At 50.8% G+C, this 22,660-nt stretch overlaps 1 protein-coding gene and 1 long non-coding RNA gene across 2 annotated transcripts in view; one reads left to right on the forward strand and one right to left on the reverse strand.

Annotated features, from left to right (window-relative positions):
* Positions 1-7,131: 7,131 nt before the first annotated feature.
* LOC311313567 lies at positions 7,132-8,241 on the reverse strand. The gene is made up of 5 exons (XR_014630620.1): positions 8,143-8,241; positions 8,026-8,045; positions 7,595-7,659; positions 7,409-7,507; positions 7,132-7,279 (listed from the first exon to the last, which is right to left on the reverse strand). It is a non-coding gene; the product is annotated as an uncharacterized lncRNA (long non-coding RNA).
* A 4,284-nt stretch (positions 8,242-12,525) lies between these two features.
* The window catches only part of LOC311310540 (solute carrier family 12 member 9), an 84,147-nt gene continuing 74,012 nt past the window's right edge, over positions 12,526-22,660 (forward strand). Inside the window, exons 1-6 of the mRNA XM_084440049.1 lie at positions 12,526-13,073; positions 16,103-16,237; positions 17,171-17,308; positions 17,570-17,893; positions 18,595-18,702; positions 20,521-20,632. Coding sequence (XP_084296175.1) covers positions 12,833-13,073; positions 16,103-16,237; positions 17,171-17,308; positions 17,570-17,893; positions 18,595-18,702; positions 20,521-20,632 — 1,058 coding nt within the window. The 5' untranslated portion in view covers positions 12,526-12,832. The remainder of the gene's footprint in view (positions 13,074-16,102; positions 16,238-17,170; positions 17,309-17,569; positions 17,894-18,594; positions 18,703-20,520; positions 20,633-22,660) is intronic.

A 22,660-nucleotide genomic window follows, 5' to 3' on the forward strand; every position in this document is an offset into this window, starting at 1 on the left:
GTATGTGTCATAGGCCTTGTGCGGCCTGACCTGGGTGGCCTGGGCCTCCTCCATTTTCTTCTTCCTCCAGGCTGTGGTCTTGGGGAGCTGGGGACCTGGAGGAACCGGGGGCACAGGGAGGGCCGTAGCAGGAGGCAGAGGGGTGGTGTGAGGGAGTGGGGCAGGGAGGGCCGTAGCATGAGGCAGAGGGGTGATGTGAGGGAGTGGGGCAGGGAGGGCCGTAGCAGGAGGCAGAGGGGTGGTGTGAAGGAGCGGGGCAGGGTCAGAGGTGGGCCGGTGTATTGAAACCCTGCCCCTTTGGGGAGCCTCTCCACTCCTGTCCTCTGGCACAGTGAAGAAAGTTTCTGTATGCTGCTGCTGACGCACTCCACTATCAGCTGGTGGTAAGTGGGCGGGGGCGTCAGCAGCAGGTACCTCCACACTGGGTCTCCATGGCGTTGGGTCCAGGATGGCCCGCTCCTGGTTCCTCTGTCTTTTGTTGTGCCTGCACAAACAGAGCAATAACATTCAGTACACCAATTTATTAAATATATATTAATAACATAGTTTGATGTGGCAGTGGCTAGTTGCAAAACTAGAATGGAGAAGTAAGACGCCTCCTTCCCTCCACTAGTCTGGGGGTCCACCTTGGGCAAGTGGTAGTACCCCCTAGCCCCCCTACCTGGGGTTACAGGCAAAAACCCTGATGATTAAACAACCTAAAGGAAGAGAGACCCGGCCCGGAGGAAGCCCGGGGCCCTCGTCTGGAGCCAGGCCCAGACGGAGGGCCCGCATGCGAGCGCCTGGTGGCCGGGCTTACCACGGAGCCCGGCCGGGCCCAGCCCGAATAAGCAACGTGGAAGCACCATCTCCTCCTCCATCGTCCCGTGGACCCACCACCCGCGGGAGGAATTGTCGGGGTCGGGTGCGCTGCCAACTAGGTGGCGGTGAAGGCGGGGGACACCGACGGACCGGACCCGGGCAGCAAAGGCTGGCTCTGGGGACATGGAACGTGACCTCGCTGGGGGGGAAGGAGCCGGAGCGTGTGAGGGAGGTGGAGCGATACCAATTACACCTGGTGGGGCTAACCTCCACGCACAGCACCGGCGCCGGAACCAAACTCCTTGATAGGGGTTGGACCCTGTTCTTCTCCGGAGTTGCTCACGGTATGAGGCGTAAGGCAGGTGTGGCTATACTAGCTAGCCCCCAGCTGAGCGCCTCTGTGCTGGAGTTCACCCCAGTGGACGAGAGGGTCGCCTCCCTGCGCCTTAGGACTGTGGGGGGGGGGACTCTGACTGTGGTTTGTGCTTATGCACCGAACAGCAGTTCAGAGTACTCAGCCTTCCTGCAGACCCTGAGTGGAGTCCTTTTGGGGGCTCCTGCAGGGGACTCCAGTGTCCTACTGGGGGACTTCAATGCACACGTAGGCAATGATGGAGAAACTTGGAGGGGCGTGATTGGGAGGCATGGCCACCACGATCTGAACCCGAGTGGTGTTTTGTTGTTGGACTTCTGTGCTAGTCACGGTTTGGCCATAACAAACACCATGTTCGAACACAAGGATGCCCACAAGTACACCTGGCATCAGAACACCTTAGGCCGAAGGTCGATGATCGATTTCGTTATCGTATCATCTGATCTGAGGCCATGCGTTTTGGACACTCGGGTAAAGAGAGGGGCAGAGCTGTCCACTGATCACCACCTGGTGGTGAGCTGGTTTCGATGGCGGGGGAAACTTCTGGACAGACCTGGAAAACCCAAGCGTGTAGTGAGGGTGAACTGGGAACGTCTGGAGGAAGAGCTTGTCCGGAGAGATTTCAATTGCCACCTCCGGCGGAGCTTCTCAGGCATCCCTGTGGAGGTTGGGGACATCGAGCATGAGTGGTCGGTGTTCAAAGCCTCCATTGCTGAAGCTGCGGCTGGGAGCTGTGGCCTGAGGGCCATAGGTACCTCAAGGGGCGGTAACCCTCGGACACCGTGGTGGACAGCGGTGGTGAGGGAAGCCGTCCGACTGAAGAAGGAGGCCTTCCGGGTTATGTTAGCCCGGGAGACCCCAGAAACAGTTGCAGGGTATCGACTGGCCCGGAGGGCTGCGGCTTCGGCCGTGACCAAGGCAAAGCAGCGGGTGTGGGAGGAGTTCGGAGAAACCATGGAGAAGGACTTTCGGTCGGCACCAAAGTGTTTCTGGAAGACCATCAGACACCTCAGGAAGGGAAAGCGGGGGACCATCCAAGCTGTATACAGCAAGGAGGGGACACTGCTGACCTCAACTGAGGAGGTTGCTGAGCGTTGGAAGGAGCACTTTGAGGAACTCCTGAACCCGACTAATCCACCCTCTACGATCGAGGCAGAGCCGGAAGATGATGGGGGGTCGTCAATGTCCTTGGAGGAAGTCACTGAGGTAGTCAAACAACTCCACAGTGGCAGAGCCCCAGGGACTGATGAGATCCGTCCAGAAATGCTGAAGGCGCTGGGTGTAGAGGGGCTGTCTTGGTTGACACGCCTCTGTAACATTGCGTGGAAGTCTGGGTCAGTGCCGAAGGAGTGGCAGACTGGGGTGGTGGTCCCAATATTCAAAAAAGGGGACCAGAGGGTGTGTGCGAATTATAGAGGCATCACATTACTCAGCCTCCCAGGGAAAGTTTACTCCAAGGTGCTGGAAAGGAGGGTCCGGCCGATAGTCGAACCTCAGATCGAAGAGGAACAATGCGGATTTCGTCCTGGTCGTGGAACTACCGACCAGCTCTTCACTCTCGCAAGGATCTTGGAGGGGGCTTGGGAGTTTGCCCAACCTGTCTACATGTGTTTTGTGGACTTGGAGAAGGCTTACGACCGGGTCCCCCGAGAGGTCTTGTGGAGGGTTATGCGGGAGTATGGGGTGAGGGGGTCCCTACTTAGGGCCATCCAATTCCTGTACACCCAGAGCGAGAGCTGTGTCCGGGTCCTCGACAGTAAGTCGTCTTCCTTTCCGGTGGGTGTTGGCCTCCGCCAGGGCTGCGCTTTGTCACCAATCCTGTTTGTGATTTTCATGGACAGGATATCGAGGCGTAGCCGGGGGGAGGTGGGTTTGCAGTTCGGTGAGCTGGGGATCACGTCACTGCTTTTTGCAGATGATGTGGTCCTGATGGCATCAGCTGCCTGCGACCTCCAGCACTCTCTGGATAGGTTCGCAACTGAGTGTGAAGCGGCTGGGATGAGAATAAGCACTTCTAAATCTGAGGCCATGGTTCTCAGCAGGAAACCGGTGGCCTGTCCGCTCCGAGTAGGAAATGAGTCCTTACCCCAAGTGAAGGAGTTCAAGTATCTGGGGGTCTTGTTCACGAGTGAGGGAACCATGGAGAAGGAGTTTGGCCGGAGAATCGGAGCAGCTGGTGCGGTTCTGCAGTCGCTTTACCGCACTGTTGTGACGAAAAGAGAGCTGAGCCAAAAGGCAAAGCTCTCGATCTACCGGTCTATCTTCGTCCCCACCCTCACCTATGGTCATGAAGGATGGGTCATGACCGAAAGAACGAGATCACGGATACAAGCGGCCGAAATGAGTTTTCTCCGGAGGGTGGCTGGGGTCTCCCTGAGAGATCGGGTGAGAAGTTCAGTCATCCGGGAGAGACTCGGAGTAGAGCCGCTGCTCCTTTGCGTCGAAAGGAGCCAGTTGAGGTGGTTCGGGCATCTAGTGAGGATGCCTCCTGGGCGCCTCCCTAGGGAGGTGTTCCAGGCGTGTCCGGCTGGGAGGAGGCCGCGGGGTAGACCCAGGACTAGGTGGCGGGACTACATCTCCGCACTGGCCTGTGAGCGGCTAAAGATTCCCCAGGCAGAGCTGGTTGATGCTGCTAGGGAAAGGGATGTCTGGGGCCCCCTGCTGGAGCTGCTGCCTCCGCGACCCGACCCTGGATAAGCGGATGAAGATGATGATGATGAACATAGTTTGAATAGTATTGGTTTATTATAAGTACGTACCACTGGCTGAGGGTCAGCTTATTGACCTGAAACAAGCGGATCTCTGTCTTGGCCTGGAGGTCTGGACTGCCGTCGACCAGGTCTTTGATCCTCCGGTAGTCCCGGAGGATGGTCGCCCAGCGGTCCAACCTCACCCCAGCAATGGTCCTGCCGGCAGGGTGGAGGAGACACAGCTCTCTGAAAATGGCCTCCACAAGGCGGCTACTGTCCGGCCACTGAGAAGGCCCTACACCTTGTCCAAGAAGGCAGCTGGATGGAGAGAAAAGGCAAATAAGTAAACAAATGGCTGCTATTGAGTAAAGAAGTAAACAAATGAGTGTTATAAAGTGTGTGACTGACAAAATACAGCTCTCTCTACATACCGCTTCAGACTGTCCACTCCTGGAGTGACAGCCGTCTTTGAGCGACTAGTCCTGAAGCGCCCCTTCACTAGTCGGTCCCGGAACCTCTCAGGGTAGGTCACCGCCTTCTTGTCATCCGGGGTCAGCTTCGCCCAGAGAGCTATGATCTCCAGCACCTTCTGCCTGGAGATCCACGCCTGGTCCCTCAGACTGAGCAGTGCGTGTCCCAGGCGGACCACATGCTGGTACCCCGGTGCTCCATCTGGTCCCAGGAAGTCCTGAGAAGAAAAGGAAATCAACAAGATGATTATTAAAAAACAAATTCAATTTTTTTCAAGGTTCAAGGTAGTTTTATTTGGCACATGTACAGTAATACAGGGTAAAACATGCAGTGAAAGGGGGGTGCTGAGTCACTGTGCATTTCCCTGCATGTCTAGTGTGATCTACAGTAAATCTTACATCGTCATCCTCTGGCGCCGCAGCACCCTCCTGCTCGGCTGGGTTGTCCCTCGCTGGACCGGGCTGTGAGGGAGGCGCTGGACCAGGCTGTGAGGGAGGCGCTGGACCAGGCTGTGAGGGAGGTGCTGGACCGGGCTGAGAGGGAGGTGCCCTGGGTAGAGGAGGCAGGAGGTCTTCCAGGACAATGGTAGGATCTACATCCTCCTCGTTGCCCAGATCGATCCCCTCGTCGTCCTCCAACTCAAAGTCCTCCTCCCTCACTCCATCAGGCACCTCTGGGTCCCTGGTGAGCTCTTCTGGTTCTTCTCCAATCTGGGAGAGGAGGTAGTCCAGTCCGATGAGCTCACCTGAAACAAAGTACAGAAAGGGTTTACTTACTGGTGTGTGTGTGTGTGTGTGTGTGTGTGTGTGTGTTCTGTGTAAGAACCTGAGAGAGAGTGCAAGGGAGAGAGAGAATACATACCAGTGTATGGAACAGGGTGTGTGAAGTCCTCAGCTATCTTACAAGCCAACAACTCTTCAGTGAGGGAGTTGATGGCCTGTTTCAGGCGGCCATCATAGCTGTGGATGGATGGTCCGTAGTGCCCCTCCACAGCTATCCCAGCCCGGTCCTCATTCCACCTGGTGAGCCCATCCAGGAGGAAGGCATGGTAGTGGCCCCCCCTCAGGCGAGTTCCTTTAAAAAATGAAACAATATTTTTTTGTAGTAATAAACTCTCACCCAACGTCCAGCCACTGGTTAAGTGAACATGAGCTTAACAACATCTGTTTAAATGTCTGAGTATATACCTGGAATGAACCGGTTCAGGTGGAGGTGAAAGGACTCCAGTGACGACGACCCCCGGGAGCAGCGGAACACAGGCAGGAGGAGCCCTCCCTTCTTCTCCCTGCCTGTCTGGGTGTACATCTGCACGCCGGGGGGATCCTGGATGCACTCCAGGTGACGCCGCTGGCTGTCCCAGATGACCTCAATCTTCCGGTGGTCCAGGAACGGAACGCCCAGGGTGTCGGTGGAGCTCCAGAAGTCCCTGAACAGCTCCTTCAGACGCCGCTCGGTCTCCTGCACCCCACGAGTGCGGCGGTGACAGTGCCTGGCCAGCTCCTTCTTGGAGATGCTGTTGGCCACCTGGGCGTCGCTGATGGGTCCCAGGGAGGAAGCCTCCAGTAGCGCGCGCTTGGCCGCCATCAGCAGGTCTACATCCTCTCTGCACCACTCGAATATGCAGCCTGACATGCGGCTCAGAAACAAGCCGTAGAGAGGATGGCAGTCCGTGGTCACTCCCCCAGCCAGCCGGCAGGTGAAGTGCCAGATGTCCAGCCGGACCGCAAGCTTGTCCCACTGGCTGAACATGGCTGCCGCTTTGCCCGGGCCATGGGCAGAGCAGCAGTCCCGGTCCACATACAGCAGCACGGGAGGTGGGACCCCCGCGTCCTGGTAGCGCTGCTGCAGGCCTGCTGTCATGTCGAGCAGTTCCACTCCCTCCGCCTCTGTCAGGACCGTTATGAGCACCTGCCCCAGCTCGTTGGCCACGTTGGTGGCCCAGGCTGCCCTCCCCTGGAGCTTGCCCGCCAGCTTCTTGGTCACCTAACAACAAACAGATGTATAACATAGGGATGACATTAATATATCTATATTTCACAGGGATACAATTCATGTTTTCATTCTGCCATTCATTGTTACCTTCTTTGTGGAGTCCATCTTCAAGATGGACCCATACACGGAGGTGATCCGGGCCTTCATCTCCTCCATCCTGGGCACCAAATCAGCAGCGCGGACGGTCAGCAGCCAACGGGGTGAGGGCACAGGGATCATGGGAATCGGAGGCAGGACGGTTCTCACCGCAGCACCCGGGACAGCAAACTCCTTGCAGGTGCTGAGGTAGAGGATGGTCTGGGCCATCCAGCGCTCGCTGTACTGCTCCCTGATCTGGTTGTACAGCCTGGTGGTGCTGTTCCCCAGAGTCCTCTCCCTCATCAGCTTCACCACCTTTATGTCACAGGCCAGACTGATGGAGAGATGGGCAGATAAGACAATCATTAGTTATAGGATAACTTGAATCAGCAGGGCTTTTTTAAATAATCTATTTTGCATAGTACATAAGTGAAAAGCTGTGTGTCCACTCACTGGAAGTGTACTTCTTGGTACAGCGGCGGCACTCCAGGTACTCCGTAGCCAGGAAGTACCACCCTTCCATGTCCAGGACCTTGCGCACAACTTTATAAAGGCCACAGCTTGTGAGCGCATGCTCCTTGCACGGCCGACTGCAGGACTTCAGGGCGTGGTTCTTGCAGTCTGGCTGGGTGCACACAAACTTGTAGGCCCACAAGCGGTACGGCATCCACAGGCAGAGCGGGCGGAGGAAGAACCCATCTGGAGAAGCTGGAGGTTGGTGGAAGATGTTGGGCAGCGGAGGGGGGTGATACCAGAGGGTCAGGTCGCTCTTGATGACCGCTTTCCCACTGGCATCGGCTTTGAAGAGCGCCTTGCTCACCCACTGGTGCTGCTCTTTAGGGAGGGTTTTAATCCACCCATCAGGCAGAAGAACCTGTGAAAGAGAGAACACATTAGGTTCAGCTCTCTCTGTGTGTGTGTGTGTGTGTGTGTGTGTGTGTGTGTGCGTGCGTTTGTGTGTGTGTGTGTGTGTGCGTGCGTGCGTGCGTGCATGTTTGATTACCTCTTTGTGAGTGACAGGCGGAGGCTGTGGCCTGATTCTCAGTCTGTCCAAGGCTAGGGATGGAGGAGCTGGCAGGGTGGTGGCGGTTGGAGGAACAACCTGTGAAAGACATTAGGTTATTACTAATTATTATTGTTATTAATAATAATAATAATGATAATAATAACAATAAGAATGATTGATTACCTCTGGCTCAGTGATGACCTCTGGCTGAGCAACAGGCCTGTCAGCCAACAACAAGGTTGTTGGAGCTGGAGCTGGAGCTACACAGTTAATAAAACAAAGGTTAATCTACCATAATATTGCACAAGAGTTTAACTTTAACACAATACTTTAATTTGGTAATAAATTGCATTAAGTTATTACTATAATGCAGTGTGCAAAGAGTTGAATTGAAATGATTGCAGCCAAATAGCAAAGCAAATAGTGGAAGCCACACAAAGATGAGTGTTTCTCAGAGTGTTAATATGATTGGCTAGATGAGAAGACAATATGAGCTATAGCTAGTGATTATACCAGTGATGGAGAGAGAACACCATACACTACCATGCAGAGCAGGAGTAAAGCAGTGACATTTCTACAACTACAACGTACAACTACCACATGATTCCACTTACCATGTCACTTACAGAATAACCTGTTTGCAATGACAGAAAGAGGAGTAAACAAAACCTCTATTCATATATTCATGATACTCTTTAGAGCGATAAAGACAAATATACACATTGACATACCGACTACATCTGGGAGATCAGACCAGAATGAGCACTCCTCCATCAGCTCTTCATCAGTGATCTCAACTGCCACTAATGTAGTTGGACCTGACTGAGTTGCTGCAAAGAGACAGAGAGGTGAGGAGAGGACACACACACACACACACACACACACATTCCTCCAAACTACTGTATTTGTGGTCAAAAACACATCTACAATGTAGATCATTTTAAAACTCACAAATGTAAATGTCAGGGGCCGGAACGCGGACCCTGGACCCGTGTAGTGAGACCCCCGGACAGAACAGGCAGACAGAGGGGAGTGGTTGGCACTTGGCCGTTTAATAAATAATAAAATGGGGAGAACTGGTGCCACAACAAAATGGGGGAGGTGCAAACCAATGGGGGGTATGTATGGATGCGTGTGTGTGGTATGTACATGAGATGGGGAAACAAAGAGGGGTGCGTGGGTGCGGTGTGTGTGGTATGGGTATCAGCCGGAATGTGTTTGTGAATCTGCTGCGAGGCCCTACGAGAGGTGGAGGGAAGGGTCCGGGAACTCTTGCGGTCTCTGGTGGTGAGAGGAGGCGGAGCGGCGGCAGTCCCGCGGAGCGAGGGAGGTCCAGGAGGCGTGCGGGGAGCGGAGTCCGGGAGGGGAGAGTCGAGGGCAGGAAGCGAATGGGAAACGCGGCGCGGAGGCCGGGAGGACGCGGGGGCCGGAGAGGCGCGAGGACGCTGGACCCTATGAGGGCTAGAAACGTCTGAGCCCCGAGCGGTGGTTCCAGCGTCCTCTTGTAGTGGCTCCGCTAACAGGCAACAGCTGCAACGAGTTGGCAGGTGATTGCTGCTGCTGCCGGGCGGAGCCGGCCTCTCCGGCAAGGGGTGGAGTCCGCGTCCTCGAAGCGTGTGCCTCACTGCCCCTACGACTCGACTCCCGGACTGGACCCAAAGACCGAGCTGGGCCTACACAGTAAAATCTGAATCAAATGTATTCTTACAAGGCTGGATGGTAGGGGGTGAAACCCGCCGTCTCACAGACCTGGCCACCACAGGTGGGAGAGCTGCAAAAGATTATGGGACACTTTAACACACACATACACACACAAATACACACACCTACAATGTAGATAATTTTAAAACTCATACATTTAAAATCTGAATCAAATGTATGCTTACATGGTTGGATTGCAGCGGGGGTAAGTGTCCTTTTCACAGCCCTTTGAATGTTCTGTACACTGCAACCTTTCCCAACCAACAGGCCACGCAGGGAGGAGACTGGCACTGGTGGCTGGGTAGCGCTGGCCCGGGAGGTAGTGCGTGGCTGGGTAGCGCTGGCCCGGGAGGTAGTGCGTGGCTGGGTAGTGCTGGCCTGGGAGGTAGTGCGTGGCTGGGTAGCGCTGGCAGAGGGCTGGGAGGTAGTGCGTGGCTGGGTAGCGCTGGCAGAGGGCTGGGAGGTAGTGCGTGGCTGGGTAGCGCTGGTCTGGGAGGTAGTGCGTGGCTGGGTAGCGCTGGCAGAGGACTGGGAGGTAGTGCGTGGCTGGGTAGCGCTGGCAGAGGGCTGGGAGGTAGTGCGTGGCTGGGTAGCGCTGGCAGAGGGCTGGGAGGTAGTGCGTGGCTGGGTAGCGCTGGCAGAGGGCTGGGAGGTAGTGCGTGGCTGGGTAGCGCTGGCAGAGGGCTGGGAGCTGGTGGGAGTGGTAGTGGGGACCTCAGAGCGACCATCAGCTGTTACAATAGAAAGGGCTGCATGTCATTCAAATATAGCATTTACAAAAAGCTACGTACATTATGAATAATTTTATAATAATATCAATCATAATTACCTGGAGTACGGCTCAGCTGCTCATCCATACGGAGGACAAAGGTCTTCAGTGCTGCTACCTGTGACCCAGGCGTCACATCCGTCCCCCTAAGCCACGCCAAGTAGCTGTATAGATACAAGGGACATTACAATATGTGACAAACAGCATGCAAACATTCAGGATCATATTCAATCCACACATGATATTCTGAGGATTGAACAGAGCTGACTTTACCTCATGACTTCCTTGTTCCTGTCCCTGTATAAGTCCCCAAAGAGGGACCCCTTGTAGCGCCCAAAGCCCACAACCTGCTGCTCCTCCAGGTCTGCAGATATGGGCCCAGCACTGGCCCCCTGCTCACGCTGCAGTCGCTGCCTGACCACCAAGGCATCCACCTCGGGGAAGAGAGAGGCGTAGCTGTCCAGAAGGTCCTTGTTGTCCATCTGAGGAGTGGGGCTTTGGTCGCGCTCTCTCTCCCGACGGTGGAATGACAAGATCATGACAAGGTAGCCAGTGTCATTGGAGAGCAGCCACTTCAAGGATCGCCCCTGGTACCTTTTGTAACTACCCTCTCAATGGCCTTCTGTCTGACCTCCTTGGCAGTCAGGACCTTGAAAGCAGACGAGCGGGGCAGCTTGCCTATGGTGACGGCAGCTTCAGAGGGCCTCAAGGTCAGATCCCCGTTACGCTGCCGTCGAAACGTTGGATTGAAATCCATTCTTTACAAAAAAGGAAAAAGACAGAGAGTTAATATACAACAGCTAGGCATACGGTTGATTTTTCTTTTACTGTCTCTACAGAAAACAGGGCTCTACCACCCCCTCCCCCCCAGACACACCTCTACCACCCCCTCCCCCCAGACACACCTTCACAGAAAACAGGGCTCTACCACCCCCTCCCCCCCAGACACACCTTTACAGAAAACAGGGCTCTACCACCCCCTCCCCCCCAGACACACCTTTACAGAAAACAGGGCTCTACCACCCACTCCCCCCCAGACACACCTTTACAGAAAACAGGGCTCTACCACCCCCTCCCCCCCAGACACACCTTTACAGAAAACAGGGCTCTCACAGGACTCTAGCCCCTTCCCCTCCCCCACACACCCTCTGCTGACGAATACACAGTCCCAGTAGTCCTTAACCTTGGCACAAAACAGGTCTACCACCCCCTCACCCCAGACACACCCACACCCTCTCCACAACTCCCTCTCTTACAGAGTGTACCAGAAACTAAACCAAGACACCAGCACTTTCACCAACTAGCCATAGCTATGAAGTAACTGTATGAAAGAAAGTAAAAATGATTTCTTATTTTATTTTAAAAAGCTTCACGTTTTATTCTGACTGAACTAGGAACGAGTCCCAGAGTCCCAAACACTGCTGTAGATTAGCTTACTGTAGCGTTACAGCCAACTAGAGTTGGATCGACCGTGCGCTCACTGTAGATTACTGTAGCCTACTGTAGATTACTGTAGCATACCCTTTCACCAAAAATAATTCATTGATGCCTTTCTTAGCTCATCGCCGACTTTTGGCGTTGTAACGTCGCCAGCATTATCGGCCACCGAGCCTCACTGTATGCCTCACTGTAGCTAATACTGTAAGTCAACATGCGGCAAAATAACGATCGACAGTGCGGTCGCTGTAGGTTAGGCTACTGTGGCCTACTATTTCACCAAAAAATAATTAATTGAGACTTACTTTTCCACGCCAACGACGTCGTGTCTCTCAAAATGTGTCTCCGTCCGTCTCCCGACTGTAAATCCGTCCCCGGTGTCCCATCTCGTCGTCTTTGCTTTCGCCGTTCGAATGCAGCGCGAGGAGCTCACTTAAAGGCGGGACCAGACGCGCCGATTGGCCGAGCAAACATTGGAACCATTAGAACAGCCAATGGCGCTCTGCGGCCAACATTGGGACAGCCAATGAGGGCGCGGCAACATTGGAACCAGAACATTGGAATCGGCCGAGAAGATCGGGACGCAGTTGGCGCACTTTATCCACTACACCACGGGGAATCAGGATAGTAAGTGGTGTCAAAGTATTTTTGTTATGGTGTTCTGGGACCACTGCCTCTTGTGGTAGCAACATAGAACTGCAGGTCAACAACATGAAGGGAGGGAGGGAGTGACAACCGGACATTTGCTATCTATGGTGCGTGTCGCCACGCACAAAAAAAAGCAGAAATGCCCTAAATAGAAGAAAAAAAGCATCTGCTGTAATGTAGATCAATACCCCTCGGTTGCAAATGAAACTCTGTAGGCTATCACGATCTCTTGTCAGTGAGATTTTGTTGTTGCTGTCAGATAATTCAGATAATTATGTGTTATTTTTCTCCAGTCAAATGACAAAAGACAACTGGCAGACGGTTAACCTCAGTAGGCTCGCAGTCTGACTACTCGGAAAATAGCTGGAGCTGATTGGACCAGCCAGCAAGATCATATGATCGGATGCAGCAACGGGACCGAAAGTCTAGAGTCACATGATGCACTCCAGTCCGCAGGTTGGTACAGGGTAGCTGCCGAACAACTAGCCAAATAGCCGACGATGACAACGCGAAGGGAAACTTTAAATGTGACTAGTGTTAATGGAAATATGTAGCCTACTTTTAGGTGACACCGAGGTATAGGTTACTATGTTTGCGTTCGCTTTTCTTGAAGAAGATTTTTTCGCATTAACGTGCAACTGAGGTAGGACTAAACCAAGCTCTGTATTTATTGGAGATCATTCAAAATACCTCTGCCTCGTGACAATATGTCAAATCGTTTCTCCACATGATTGAGAGAGCTTTATTACAGTCAAGCGCATTGATCTATGCTTTAATGTTTTGGGAGTTAAAGTTTTGAATCTTTTAGCTGCCAGAGCCGCCCAGCCCATTTTGGCAGCTCGTATTGAAGTTTACACCGCTAGTTTATGAGCTGTCTCGCAATGACCGAGCGGACCCCACTCCTACACTATCGCCTCTCCACGAGTGTCAATGAGTCGGGGGAACACCAGCCCGGTCCGACCGGCGGGGAGGCGGTGGAGCAGTCCCCGTCGGTCTCCAGGCGCAAATCGGCGCGCCACAATCAGGCCCCCAAACTCTCCACCTTCTTCGGAGTGGTGATCCCGACCTTACTGTCTATGTTCAGTGTGGTGGTCTTCCTTCGAATTGGTGAGTATTAGCATAAGGTATTGTTAATTAAACAATGTACGATCACTCTCATGACCAACTCTCATATCAAGTAGGGTTATGGTTAACTATTACGTGAAACATGTTGAACCCTAAACCGAAACTATATTCTAAAGAGTGCTCATTGTGCAAGGAACTAGCTCACCTCACACACCACGACCTAATACAATAGATTAAGATTATGATCACCCTTACTAAAATAATAGAACTCATTCTAATTCTTACAGTAAATATAGGCCTATCTGTAAGAATTAGAATCAGATGTATTATCGAATGTATTATTTTAGTGAGGCTGATGTCACCCAGCTACCTGAAATGCCGTCACCTGACAGCATGTTTTAGTCTTATTAACTATAGGCTACAGTACCGTCGTCGACACACCCTTATGTGGTTTCTCAGAGATATCCATGTGAAAGAAAAATGTTTTTTCTCAAGTCCCTTGACTTGGCAAGTCGCCCTAAGCCTGGTAGCCTACCTCATGATTAAACCTACACGTGAACATCATCGTGCATGAACAATGTTCAGTATGGTGAAAGAGTGAAGTAAGCAGTAGTAGTAGTGTACACGTGTGTCCCAGTAAAGAGGTTCTTACATTGAAAGAAAGGGCTCCTTTTTCCCGTGTCATAACTCCGGTCTCGAGCCATTAATCTCGTTCACATGATGCTGGACTCGAGGTCAGATATCTGGTGATGGTGAGAATTGGAATCCCGCTCTGTCTAACTATATCATATGGATACCAAAACAAAAAACACCACAACAATTTCTCATCAATGTTTTCTTTATCAGCCCCGATGTGCTTTGAAAGGGTCTTCACAGTAAGCTGCCTGTTAGTGTTCAGCCTGTTTGTCTTGCCTTGCGTGTTGTTGTTAACTCTACTCCATCTCTCCTGCCCTCCTGTCTCGTGAGAGGTCATCTGCTGTAAGTGCAGCCATACACTAATAGCTGAACTGCCCCAGACAAGGGGCACACACTAACACCAACACACATACACACACACACACACACACACACACACACACACACACACACACACACACACACACACCTCCAAAATCACTGTAATAGTTTGGCACACAACTTATTTCTCACACATTTCCTCCAACTGGGGACCATGACTGTTTTTTAAAGCATGGGTTAATGTGTTCTGAATGTTGACTAATTGTTCTACCAAGCTCAATGTGAGATGATGGTTGCCATGTGGAAGATATGTTACCCCTAACAACACTATTTTTGAAAAGACATATTGTCAATAAAGATAGTTGGTGATGGATCCTTATAGCATTTAATATGTAACTGGATGTGATGGCGATGAAGCTTTAAAAAAAAAAAAAAAAAAAAAAAAAAAAAAAAAATCAAAATGGCAATCTGACTTAACTAATTGCATCAGATATTTCAAAAATACTGGTGTCTCAAATTCTTGTAATTGAGCCTCAAACTCAAGATTATTTTCCAAGTTCGTACCAGTTTGCTGCCCACTATATTGAAATCCTCAGTTTTCTAAGTTTTAACCATTCGTTGAAAAGACAGAGTTTGAAACCGGAGTTTGATGCAAAATGATTTATTGGTGTTCAACAGGCAAAAACAGAGCTCACTTGACATGATGTTTTATACAAAATGAGTTTGCTTAAACCCTGCCTATTTTATTATTTTATCCAATTACAAAATATGTAATAAACATATTCCTGTCCAGATTGATCAGTGGTACTGTGATAGACAGTGTTATCTAATATGCTGCAACATCACTAGTTGCAGTTTATACTAGTCTGGACCTATTGATACTGTTTTTTATGCAAATTGTCTATAAAATCACTTGGAATTTTCCACTATTACACTTGTTTTGGTCTAAAAATACCTGGGATATTGCAGACACAGCACTTCCCCAACATAGTACTATCTCTGGCTCCCCCTGGTGTAGACTTAAATGAATTACATGAGCCTGTCTACTGTTCTCTCTCACTTCTCCCCAGTGGAATATACTGCCTCTTCTTTACATAAAACCCTTCCTGCCCATCACCCCTCTACCTCCATCTAGTGGAGAATTGAAAGGATTACATTTCCTTGGTAATTGCTCAAACATGTCTGTTACCACATTTCCAGTGTATGAACAGAGATACATGGTTTACTACAAATGAAACTGAACGTAACTTTTACAGTGTATCACAAATATCCAGTGTAATCATACAGTGTGTTGCGCATGTTCTATGGGCAACCTGACATGTGTCCGTTCGTAGCATGAGATTTAGAGCAGTCAAAAGAAGCCAATACACTCCAGCATAGGGCAGTAAAGATTGCTCATAAACTAGGGATGCACCAATATGAAAATTTTGGGCGATAACAGATATTAATATTGCTGTCATGGCCGATAACCGATATTTACCGATGTCGATATGTTCTGTATAAGAACAAGTTTCTATGATAATCAAATGTTATACATACTGAAAAACACATGGAAACACTGTCTCTATTTCCAAAACATTTGGTTAAGCCGATAAATTATAGATTTACCACATTATTTCCTCTCAAAAACAACACTCACAACAGCAGCTAGACAGAAATAATTATCGGCTGTCCACATCGGCCCTGTTTTGCACATCGGACCGATACCGATATATTAAAAAATGACATCGGCTGATACCGATATGATTGCCGATATATCGTGCATCCCTATCATAACCCTTACTTCACCACCTGGGTGTGATTTGTGTTTTCTTTCCCACTGCACAATAATTGATACTCGATCGGTTCTTGGGGTTCCCCCACCTCCTATATCCCAACTGAAACCCTGGTTGTGAGTGTTTGTTTGATAGTCCCTAGCCAATGATGAAGCCAAACTCTACGTCCATGTGGGCTACTTGGTCTACTGTTCCTGTAAATGTTGGCAACTTCCTATACTTCAGATTTATTATTAGTCACCACCAAATCCGAAGTTCCCCTTTGAAACTACTGAGCCAACAGTCTGGTCTTAGGTTTTTGTGTGTGTGTTAAAATGTGTGTGTATATTCTGCCCTCAGGTTTTGTGGTGGGTCAGTGTGGCCTGTATCAGGCCATAGCCATGTTCCTGGTGGCCTACTTCATCATCAGCATGACTGTGCTCTCTGTCTGCGCCATCTCAACCAACGGAGCCCTGGACGCTGGCGGAGCCTACTGTATCCTCACAAGGGACACAAATGAAAGAAAAAAACAACAGAAAGTGTCTTAGTAAGGTGTTGGGCCACCATGAGCCACCTGCACAGCTTCAATGCACCTTGGCATAGATTCTACAACATTACATTATATTAGTCATTTAGCTGAAACTTTTATCCAAGGTGACTTACAATAATTGCATCTAACGTAGGAAAGGTCAGTGTACTACTACTTGCAAGAACTCACAAGTGCATCTCCTTTCTAAAACAACTGACTAAGCATAATCTAGAGCTGAAGGCAAAGTGCAAGAATAGCAATCTAAAATACAATATGTGCTTAAGAGGGAGGATCCTGGTAGTACTTCATGAAGAGATGTGTTTTGAGCCTGCGGCGAAAGATGGGTGTTAACTCTGCTGTCCTGATGTCAGTGGGCAGTTCCCCACCACTAAAAAGAAAGTTTGTACAGATGTCTCACTACAGTAACTGTTGGCTTCTTAGTTTGACACTGATCAAACGGTTGTTGCAAACAATTAGTGTGATTGACTGGCTTGCTGGCTAACTAGCCAGCTCCGATCTCCGGCTTCGTAGCTCGATCAAATGCACGTACTGCAGGTCAGAGATGAGGGATTTGCCACCTGCCACCTCCGACTATAAACAAACTCAGCATTAGACCACATCACGAGAACCCTGAACCCTCTTTCAAAGTCACTTATATATTTTCCTCTTGCCATCTTGATCATCCAAAACCGAGGTCAACTGTGTATAACAGGATAAATGAAGAACATGCCATCCATTCTCTCACACACACACACACACACACACACACACGCACACACACACACGTGCTGACTAATACAATGCCCTCTTTGAGACAACCCCCCCCCCCCCCACATACATACACACACACACACAAAACAGTTCCTGTGTATCCCAACCTTAACCCTACCCTCACCCAGACATGATCAGCCGAGCGTTGGGGCCAGAGTTCGGGGGCAGTATTGGCATCATGTTCTTCTTGGCCAACGTGTGTGGCAGCGCCCTCTTTGTGCTGGGGCTGGTGGAGGCCATCGTTGCCACCTTTGGTGTCCCAGAAGGTTCCCAGAACTCTTGTGTTAAGACACTTTAGTTTTTTATTCAGTGGATAGGAGTGGTTTGAGTTTCATTGCTCTCTTCAGTTCAGCCATTCCCAGTACTACTCTATGATATATGTCAAAATAGATTTGTTTTTGTATGCGTGTCAGTGTTTTAACTTTGACCACCTTCTCCGGCCTACCTCACCCTCTTTTACACCCTGTTCACCCTTCGCCCTCTACCTCTCCCAAACTCCATCCCTCCTCCCCCTCCGCCGGGCGCAGAGGGCAGTGCCATCCCAGCAGGGCCTCAGCAGGTGCTGCCCGCTGGCTACTGGTGGTCCCTGCTCTACGCCACCGGCATCCTGCTCCTGTGCCTGCTGGTGTGCCTGGTGGGCGCCCACATCTACGCCAAGGCCACCTTCCTCATCTTCCTGGTGGTCATGCTGGTGCTGGGCACCATCTTCATCAGCTTCTTTGCCGTGCGGCCCCGCGGAATCACCCTGCCCGGCCCGGCGCCGCCATTCACCAACGGCTCTGGACCCGCGCCGCCGATCATCGCCAACTTCACAGGCTTCAAACTGGACACACTGCTGGGCAACCTGGGAGGTGAGCGGGGGGGGGGAGGGGGGATCCTATATGTGTTTGTGTCCTTCGGAAAGGCATTGCCTGTGATTCTTTGCCTAATGCCTGAGGCATTCGTGTACCAAAGCCATAATGCAATTTGCGCCTGAGTTTATCTCAGGGTAGCAGAACTCCTGAGACGGTTAGCAGTGACACATGCACACACCTCTCACGAGACCACTCTGCGGGCGGGCTGGATGGTTACCAGCGTTTCCTGTACTCCGGCCAGTGAGAAAGGGTCATTGATTATTGAGCTGTAATTACAGTGGCTCACGTTAATCTCCCCTGGTGTTCTGGGTCTCCAGGTAACGCAGCGCTGCAAGGCTTCCAGGGTTTTATACTACACTGTGGAATCAGCCACATGCTAACCCTACTTATCACTATAACCTCACGCACGCACACACACACACACACACACGCACATACACACATACACACACACATACACACACACGCACATACACACACACACATACACATATATACACACACACACACGCACACACGCATATTCAGATTGCCGGTGGAAAGCTCTTTTCCTGGCTAAAATTGTAAAGTCTGTTGTCCTATGAAGGACATTTATATTTGGCAACTAATTTGATTTCCTTGTTGAGGCCCTGTAAATGCACTATATTGCAGAAAATAATATGACTTTCGGATGTTTTGTCCCTCTCTCTCCCCCGTAGCTGACTACACAGTGGACTACACTACGGGAACCATGATGAGCTTTGCCACCGTGTTCGCTGTCATGTTTAACGGTTGCACGGGCATCATGGCCGGCTCCAACATGTCAGGTGAGTGTGCTGTGTGTGATCCTCTAGAACAGGGGTCTCAAACTCGCGGCCCGCGGGCCATCTGCGGCCCGCCACACCCCTCCATCCGGCCCGCGACATGATGTCAGAAATATAATGTAATCCGGCCCGCAAAATAATTTCTTGTAAACGGCGCCGGCAGGCAGGCCTACAATGCAAAATTCAAGTCGCTCAAACGTGGGGCGAAATTCTGTTATTGTGCGCAGCGCGCGAGGTGAACGATGCAGTCACAGGTGCAATCAATCCGCATGCAACTATGAACGGAATGCAGCTCGCCACCGAGAGGCTGTTTTCATGGTTAACTAACGTTAGGAACACAGACAGTTTCAAGAAAGATGGACATTGCAGTATTTTTTGTAGAGTTCAATGGAAATGCTACCTGCCTGATATGCAAGAACAAAGTCGCCGTTCTGAAGGAATATAATGTCAAGGGCTGACGTCTCAGTCTTTCAAGATAAGTGTCTAGCCAGAAATAGAGTAGTAGCCTACACATGTATTCAAGTGTCTGGTAAGAAATGGAAACAAACTTGAACTTTAATAAATGCAAGTAGCTAGCTACAGGTCTAGGGCAGGCTTACAGTAGTGATGCATCTTGCAGCTAAAACAGAATAAAGTACAAATGTAAGCTATTCAAGATCAAATAAAAGTAAGGAAAAAATATTTGCAGCACTAACTGTTAAAATATATTAAAATGAATGGAAACCGGTTTGAATTTGTATGATGAAAATGTTAGTTATGGAATAGTCTTGCAACATTTAGTGACTGAGTTGTGAGTCTAGTTATGGAAATGAAAAATGACATTTTCCGAAATATTGCACTTTCTTATAGTTAGTAGTAGTTGAAGTTGACGTGGCCCTCCTATGAGTTGACGATACCAGCAGTGGCCCCAAGCCAGTTTGAGTTTGAGGCCCCTGCTCTAGAACCTCCTGTCTGGCCGCTGCTCTGGGGGTTAAAAGGTGGCAGATGATGGATGGTAAAGGGATGTATGGGTATTGTAATGTGTGTGTGTGTGTTTCTGTTGTGGGGTGTGTGAAGTTGGGGAGTGGGAGGATATTGATTAGGGAGGTGTGTGAAGTTGGGGAGTGGGAGGATATTGATTAGGGAGGCGTGTGAAGTTGGGGAGTGGGAGGATATTGATTAGGGAGGTGTGTGAAGTTGGGGAGTGGGAGGATATTGATTAGGGAGGTGTGTGAAGTTGGGGAGTGGGATGATATTGATTAGGGAGGTGTGTGAAGTTGGGGAGTAGGAGGATATTGATTAGGGAGGTGTGTGAAGTTGGGGAGTGGGAGGATATTGATTAGGGAGGTGTGTGAAGTTGGGGAGTGGGAGGATATTGATTAGGGATTGTGAAGTTGGGGAGTGGGAGGATATTGATTATGGAGGTGTGTGAAGTTGGGGAGTGGGAGGATATTGATTAGGGAGGTGTGTGAAGTTGGGGAGTGGGAGGATATTGATTAGGGAGGTGTGTGAAGTTGGGGAGTGGGAGGATATTGATTAGGGAGGTGTGTGAAGTTGGGGAGTGGGAGGATATTGATTAGGGAGGTGTGTGAGTCGCAAACCCAGGTTAGCGGACAGCGGACCGTCACTCAGATGATGCGGATAGGCTCCGCCCCCCCGGTCTGGGTGCGCGCCTGGTGTGTGCGTGTGTGTGTGCCTGCGTGCCTGCATGCATGTGTGTGTGTGCCTGCATGCATGCATGCGTGTGTGTGTGTGTGTGTGCCTGCGTGCATGCATGTGTGTGTGTATGAGAGTGTGTGCGTGTGTGTGTGTGTAACTCCAGTGTTGTGCGGTGTCCCCCAGGTGACCTGAAGAGTCCCAGCTACTCCATCCCCAGAGGCACCATCACCGCCGTCATCTTCACCTTCATCATCTACAACCTGCTCAGTCTGCTGGTGGCCTGCTCATGTGACCGGTCAGTCTCACACACACACACACACACACACACACACACACACACACACACACACACACACACACACACACACACACACACACAATCTCTCTCTTTCTCTCTCTCACACACTCTCCCTCTCTCAATGACACGCCCCTCTTGCACTTGATATTCTACCTCTCTCTTACACTCACACACACACACACATGCACGCACACCAGTCTCTCCCTCTCTGCCAGTGTGCAGTATTGATGTGGCACTAAAGCAAGTGTTGCCACAAGTGCTAAAATGACATAAAAGGGCCATAAAAGAGCATTGGAAATCAATACTGCCATCAGTTATCCCACCTCACTGTCCTCCCCTCTGCCATGTGTGACTCACTCCTTCTTTCCCTCCCTCCCCTTTCTGCCTGCCTGACTCCCTCTCCCTCACTTTCACTTCTGTTATTTCTCTCAAGGCTTCACGCTCTCTTCTTTCCCCCTGTGTGAATGTCTCTCTCTCTCTCCCTCCCTCTCTCCCTCTCTTTCTGGCTCTTTCCCTCTCTCAGCTCTCTCTCTCTTCTGTAGCGAACGCTCTCGGTCGCGACTGCGGTTTTTCACCATTGATACGCTGGCGATAATGGAGGGAATGTGAACAGAGCCGGCCTCATACGTCTCAACCCCTGCGTCCTATAATACACATGTTGAGACCTCGCTGCTCAGACCGACACCATGAGCTCCTCACATGACCTGACGAGGGGCGCTACTGTGCTGCAGGCAGCGAGGTCTCTTTCACATGACGCGTGTGTGTGTGTGTGTGTGTGTGTGTGTGTATATGTGTGTGTGTGTGTGTGCGTGTGTGTGTGTCTGTGTGTGTGTCTGTGTGTGTAGGGGGAGGGGGGGTTAACAGACTAGATACAGTAGATAGATAGAATACGTTAATACTCATCAAGTCTTTATTGCTTATTTCCAAAAAAGAATTTATTGCTGTGTTCCATGTATTGTACTTCTAGTAAATGGAGAGCTGTGTGCCTGTGTTGGGGGTTGTTGTAACATATTTCACCCTGCAGGAAGGGCGTGGTGGGGTGGAGGAAGAGGAGGCATGACTAGGGGTCAGACAGGGAGGGCACGGTGGGGTGGAGGAAGAGGAGGCATGACTAGGGGTCAGACAGGCAGGGCGCGTTTGGGTGGAGGAAGAGGAGGCATGACTAGGGGTCAGACAGGGAGGGCACGGTGGGGTGGAGGAAGAGGAGGCATGACTAGGGGTCAGACAGGGAGGGCGAGGTGGGGTGGAGGAAGAGGAGGCATGACTAGGGGTCAGGGACGAAAGTACATGGAGTAAGAGAAAGGAGGTGACTCACGTGTCTCATGGGGAAGTGTTAATGCGTCACATTCAGGAAAGCAAGTTGGCAAGAACTTCTCCATGTCAGTATCTGGATCGCAGCGTTCCTCTTTTTGTCAACCAAATTCAGGCAGTAACTCAGATTTGGAGATGTGGTTTAAGGTTAGGTTAGAGCTTTAGGGGACAGTTTTGTATTGTACTTCTAGTAAATGGAGAGCTGTGTGCCTGTGTTGGGGGTGGTTGTAACATATTTCACCCTGCAGGAAGGGCGTGGTGGGGTGGAGGAAGAGGAGGCATGACTAGGGGTCAGACAGGGAGGGCACGGTGGGGTGGAGGAAGAGGAGGCATGACTAGGGGTCAGACAGGGAGGGCGCGTTTGGGTGGAGGAAGAGGAGGCATGACTAGGGGTCAGACAGGGAGGGCACGGTGGGGTGGAGGAAGAGGAGGCATGACTAGGGGTCAGACAGGGAGGGCGCGGTGGGGTGGAGGAAGAGGAGGCATGACTAGGGGTCAGGGACGAAAGTACATGGAGTAAGAGAAAGGAGGTGACTCACGTGTGTCATGGGGAAGTGTTAATGCGTCACATTAGGGAAAGCAAGTTGGCAAGAACTTCTCCATGTCAGTATCTGGATCGCAGCGTTCCTCTTTTTGTCAACCAAATTCAGGCAGTAACTCAGATTTGGAGATGTGGTTTAAGGTTAGGTTAGAGCTTTAGGGGACAGTTGGAGT

Source organism: Borostomias antarcticus, assembly GCF_949987555.1.
Source record: "Borostomias antarcticus genome assembly, chromosome: 1".
Classification (NCBI taxonomy): domain Eukaryota; kingdom Metazoa; phylum Chordata; class Actinopteri; order Stomiiformes; family Stomiidae; genus Borostomias; species Borostomias antarcticus.